Source organism: Magnolia sinica, chromosome 1 (assembly GCF_029962835.1).
Source record: "Magnolia sinica isolate HGM2019 chromosome 1, MsV1, whole genome shotgun sequence".
Taxonomy (NCBI): Eukaryota; Viridiplantae; Streptophyta; class Magnoliopsida; order Magnoliales; family Magnoliaceae; genus Magnolia; species Magnolia sinica.
The window spans coordinates 16,651,974-16,658,239 of NC_080573.1; the positions used below are offsets into that span (position 1 = coordinate 16,651,974).

General features: G+C 46.1%; 1 protein-coding gene across 1 annotated transcript; it reads left to right on the forward strand.

Annotated features, from left to right (window-relative positions):
* Nucleotides 1-5,188: 5,188 nt before the first annotated feature.
* Nucleotides 5,189-5,903, forward strand: LOC131241185 (ethylene-responsive transcription factor 12-like). Its single transcript, XM_058239902.1, has one exon. It carries the CDS (start codon nucleotides 5,262-5,264, stop codon nucleotides 5,724-5,726), a length of 465 nt encoding a protein of 154 aa, XP_058095885.1. The 5' UTR covers nucleotides 5,189-5,261; the 3' UTR covers nucleotides 5,727-5,903.
* The last annotated feature ends 363 nt before the right edge of the window (nucleotides 5,904-6,266 follow it).

The following is a 6,266-nucleotide window of genomic DNA, read 5'->3' on the forward strand; positions in this document are numbered from 1 at the left end:
GAGTTTGGCGGACTAGAATCATCTGCAACACCCAGTTGTAAGCGGCAGGTATTTTACCCGAATTATGTGGGGTCCATCGTATCTACTCTGTGAATCAGATGGGCCTTTTCATTTTTACCGTACATCCCAAAAATAAGCCCTGTACAAAGCTCTGGTGGGCCGCACAAAGGGAAACAATGTAAAATAATGCTTAAGTATCTAACCTCACGTGGTGTGGCTAGCCTGAGTATCGGATCATGCCCATTTTCGGAGTTACCTTCATCCTGGTGAGGCCCAAGGATTAGATGGAATATACAGGCAATGGTGGACCTCACATATAACCTATGGTTTGGAGTCCCCTCTCAACCGCTTCCTGTGTTGTGGCTTGTATAAGTATTAGTTCCAGATGAATTTTGGCAGAGTTATATAAAATCTAGGGATGAAACTATTGTACGGAGTGGATTTTTCACACATCGCACAAAGTGGGCCCAAGTATGTCAATTGTTGTACGCGACTACGTATAGCATGTATTGCAGAGGATTCCGGTTCGAATCGAGAGCGTGGTTAACACCGAGTTCTCTCAGTACGCGGCCGTCGGTCACACCTTCATGTACGTGTTGTATATCCACGCTGTGGACCGCACCACAAGAAACAGGGATGATTGACCGTACACCATTAAAAACTTCGTGGGTCCACCGTAATCTTTATTTTCCATCCAACCTCTTGATGAGGTCATGCACACGTGCACGCACGAGTGAAGCTTATTCAAAACTTTTATAACTCAAAGGAAGTTTTTAACGGTGGAAATTCATTATCTACTCTGCTCATGTAGTGTGGTACCTGAAATTTATATCTGCTTCATTTTGAGGACTTTTTTTAAAAATCATCTGGAAAAAAGGATGGACGGCATAGATATGAAATAAATAAATCAAGGTGGGCCTATGGTCACTGCCCTACTGAACTGAGTGTTACCCCGACCTGACCGAAATCACTCCCGTTCGAATCTGAGACGCTGGCGTCAGCATGCGTCCTCGAGCGGCACATCGAACGTATCGTACCGTATCACATCAGCCGAACGGAGAATCCTCTGTCACAGCTGCTGCACGGAACGTGTGCAGCAAAAAGCTCCGTGGGATCCCCTGTGATGTGTGTCTCACATCCCCTCCATCCATTAGTTGGACGAGATCATTCTAAGATGGATACAACAGACCAGATCGATCCAGAACTGAACTGGGCCATACCAAAGGGAATAGCTACGGATTGGAATGCCAGCCATTAAAAACTCTCTGGGTCAAACCAGCATGATACGCTGGAAACGATGGACGGAGGTCACACATACATCACGGTGGGCCCTCACTTTTGTTGCACTCCCTTCCTGCAGCAAATGCTGCAGAGGATTCCTTCTGAGCCAGCCAAGCCAAGTGTACATCTTCAACAACTATCTTGCTACAATGGAACTCGCATATCACCAAGCGCCAAAAGAAAACGCGATAACATGCTTACGTGGAGTCTTCTAGTGGATCCGAGACGTTGATAAGGGTAAGCCACGTGGCATATATCTTATTTTAAATAATCAGACGAATCTGATTATCATCTAAGTTACAGGTGGACATGAAATATAGAACGTTGGTTACAATTATTAGCTGTCCATTTCTATTACTGTTTGGGACACTTTATGAACGAACTAGAAGGACTCTCCACCTCTCATGAACGTTCCAGATCTTGTAGACTTCTGCTTCTTATGGTGAGTTTGTGTTTGGCGCGCGTGAAGAAGAGCGTCTGCAGTCCTTTCTTCGTATTTTCAACGTCTGGAAAAGAAGAGGGAGGCAGCCAATACAGGTTCACTGCAGCAGCCAGTACAGGCGCCCACGTGTCCTGCGTGTGAGAAATCTAATTCATTCATCAGGCGTCAGCGAGCATGCCTTGAACGAGTAGCTAAGGTGGGCCACACGAAGCTAATGTCTTCGGAGGCTGATTAGCATCCATGTCACGTGTATAAACTCTGATTCAATATCAACCGTCGATTTAATGTCAATGGATCAAATCAGTGGCCTACAGTTTGGACGGTTAAGCTCAAGTCAACCATATGCCACGTCAACAATTACACAGCGATTGATTATTTCTAATCCAAACACCGGCCCACTGATAGTGGACCTTCACCCCCTAGTATTGACGGTGGGCCGCAGCAGGTAGATGGTCAGTATCTCGCACACAAGTATCGAGGTCCTTTTTGAATCTCACACGCGCGTGTAGAGAAGAAGCTACATGAAGACTGAGCTGTTCCCCGAGCCTCGACACGGCGGGGATGCGTTCCACGTGTGGGCCGCAGGAAAGAGGGAGGCAGCAGCACCAGCAACAAAGCTAGCTATGCTACGCTCCACTCACTAGGCGACACGACACCCAGAGGAAATTTGAGGGAGAAATAATGAAGATGATACCGTGGAACCGAGAGAATTGTAATATGGTTGCTACATCTCTACATAGGACGCGTGGAAGATACATGTAGAAATCTGGTCCGTTCATCTTCTGTCCATGGAATGAATGGTGAATGTTTATGTATCAAAAAACACTTGTATTAGATAATAATATCTAATAGAACAACGTTCATTAAATTGATGAAGTTTAAACTTGGAGTGGACTGACTATGGAAAGTTAATGGATGGGATGGAATTATGGTTTTTCCATTTAAATGATGTTCCTATGTATGGGCGGACCCGATCAATATATGATGGTGACACGTGTTCCGGAGAGAGATGGATGTACCTTGTCAAGGTACTACAGCTTGCACTGGATCATCTTCAGAGGGGTGGTCAGGCGCCGCTCGCACGTCAGTCCGTACTTGAGGTAGGGCTGACGTCATTGTACGCGGGTTGATCACATGAAAGCCTGAGACACGTCAAATCAGGCGGCGGCTCTGCGTGAGGCCGCCTACGCGCTTTTAAATGACTCTCCAATCCGACGGAAGCGGATTGGCCGGTGTACCACACCACCGGCTGATGTGCTGACGTCACTAAGTTTTGTGGGTCCTACCATGAAGTATGTGTTACATCCAAACTGTCTGTTCATTTTACGAGCTTGTTGTAAGTCTTAATAATAAAAAATAACATAGATCCAAAGATTGAGTGGACCACACTTCAAAACAGAGTGAGGGATTGAAAGTCTACCATTGAAACCCTTTTGGAGTCACGGAAGTTTTGTATCGATACGTTTCTAAGGCCCTATTTGGTTAGGCAGAGTGGATAGGATTGGATGGTATTATAGTTGATTACATGAATTTCAAGGTAATGATAGTGCATCAGTGGATTAGTGTAAGATCTATGGGATTGCTACACCGGGTCTGTTTGGCACGCCTGGCCAATCCCAGGATTAAACTTCCAATCTCTTTCAATCCCTCCAACCAAACACATCCCGGGCAATATTGTAAGGAGTAGGGTGGATGGGATGGGATTTAAAAGTAATGATAATGATGCTATATCTCAGTATCAGGATCTCACGTCTGTTTGGCATGCCAGCCAATGCCGTGATTTATCTTCCCATTCCTTCCAATCCACCCGGCCAAACAAGCTTGTTTTCCTGCTCATCCATGTCTTTGCGACGTAATGAACAGAATGGATGGAAAATAAGCGTTATGGTGGCCCACGAATGTTTTAACAATGAGAATCATTTTCCCACTCCCATTTTTAATGTGGTCCACTTGAGATTTGGATATCACTCATTTTTAGCCTCATGATCTGAAATGATCTCAAAAAATGGATGAACGGTGGGGACCATATAACTCGTACAGCCCGGAGTTCGAGGAGCGTCAGCGCTCTGCTTCGTACAACACGTATACACACCAGACAGATCGGTGGTGTGTGGTACACCAGCCGACAATTACGGGAGACCAGTGGTGGGCCCCACTTCACCACCGTGAGAACGATGGATCAGAGTGAGGTTAGATCCACCGCTCTACATTACTGATGGTCAGGTGACCTTTCAATCTCGGTTGTCTATTTTGAGAGCCGTATCTTCGATGGCCCGTTTTCAGTGACGGCAGTTATCTAACAATCCTAACCATTGCCTGAAGACACCGTTGTGAAGAGTACTTCATACGCAGGCACTTGGAAATATCACACGTGGCAAGTAATAACTGAAAATTCAACGGACTAAATTGTCGATTGAACTTGCTGTCCGTAATATCAGATTGGCTGAACAATCCTCGCCTTTGATTTCTGTAACCATGTTTGCTGAAATGGTTTTTGGATATTATTTTTGGAATATAATGCCCACCAAGCTGATAGTCAACCAAAGTCAAAATTTGTTCACGAAATCTGGCAAACATAATCCTGAACGGTTCAGATGAATGACTCGTATGCCACGTGTGCAATTTCTAGTAATTTTTTTAGTGCCTGCGCATCATCCTTCACGCTATGACAGAGTATCAGAATTTTCCTCTCGTTAAATTAGATGAACGGTCACGATTACACGTCACCTAACAACGTGTGGCGTGGAGAGATGGTCGTTCTTCGGTCTCATCTATCTATGATTTACTCATCCAACACGTGCCAAAAGAAGCACACTACAAGTGCCCACGTGGCATACGTGAACGAGATCCTAGACGTCCATCCTCCTTACTCATCACGGAAGCCACACCTGTACATGAACGTGGACTACAGGTATTCTTTTCCAACCATCATCTGATGGCCCACCTGATTAACTGCTTCAATCTCACTTCTCAATTGGCCAACACGTGCTTGAAATTTTCAAAAACCAGCAAAACAAAAGGTCCACATTCACCGCAATCCTCGGCCCACCGTACAGTTAAGAAGTTATCGTACCCATCTATCGTGATTTTCGGGCCATGATCCATCGATCATCTGAACCATCAAATCAATGGCAAGAATGCAAGAATAATGGGCCATACTGTAGATGGACCGCTCTCCTCAACCGTACATTTGCAACTCAAAAATTGAGGCCACCGGATCCAGTATTCCATAATCGACACCGTTCATTTGAAAGTTGACATGGTTTAAGATAGTCCGATCAAAAATTCCACAGGATCCCATTTCAGACAAGGACATACATGTGCCACGTGTACAGTACACAATCTAGAATCAGTGGACCACTTATATGAAAACTGACCCGAGTAAAAGATGCATATCCTTGGCCGCAGGATGATGATTCATCTGCTCGTACATGGCCATTACATAAGCGCGCTTTTACCATTACTTTTTCTTTCCACTCTCGGCAGAGAGACCAACCCTTCCTTCTCTCCTCCCTCCTTCCTTAGCGCTTCTCCTTTCATGGCATCCTCGCGCGAAGAACATCACTACAGGGGGGTGAGGAAGAGGCCATGGGGTCGGTACGCGGCCGAGATACGCGACCCGTGGAAGAAGACTCGAGTCTGGCTCGGCACCTTCGACACGCCTGAGGAAGCGGCTCTGGCTTACGATGGCGCGGCTCGAACTCTCAGAGGCTCCAAAGCCAAGACCAATTTCCCGTCTCCGGCGCCATCTCCGACCTCCCTATCCTTCGATCTCAACCTTCCATCCGACCGGTGGGGCCCATCTGGGTTTGTACTCAGCGAGCTACTGCACAATCGCGTCCGTAGGGAAATGCGGTGCTGCGATGTCGGGTCGCCGGATCCGACCCGAATCGAGCCGGTGCCTGTGGCGCGCCCTGAGCCGGGAGTGGGGCTTGTGAGGAGGGGTTTGTCGATCGATCTGAACGAGCCACCTCCAGCGAGTTCGTGTTTTGGGATGAGTTGACTCAGTTCAGGTGAACGAGTCGGAGTAGGAGTCTCTCTCTTTTCTTTTTTAATCGTTTTTTAGTAGTGTTTTGTATAAGAGAGAGATTAGTCGTTTAGGTACGGATGTAGATATATGGTTATCTTTTTTCATTACTATATATGGAATGAAATCATACGTGGCAATGTTTTGGTTTTCCTTCTGTCTAGCCATTGATCAACGGTTCAGATCATTGAATCGTGGGCCCCCATGTTCAGGGATCCTGAGCTTAACTGAAGTTTACGTTTATTTGGTGTGAATAATGGAGTGTCCCAATACAACCTGCTGTACCAAAGTCATCGTGCAACTCTAGTTATCTTCTAATCTTTTCATGCATGTGAGGCATCTAATCCGTCCAATAGGTTGTCCTCCTCGTGAGAATCTCCCTTCCATTCATCGAGTGGACAGCACTTATATTGTGTACTTTATCAGTGGCAGGATATGGTTTTCTATGGTTTGGCCTACCTGATCAGTGGATGAGGGTAAGTCATAATGGTGGGGGCAACGTATTGGAAGGGTTGG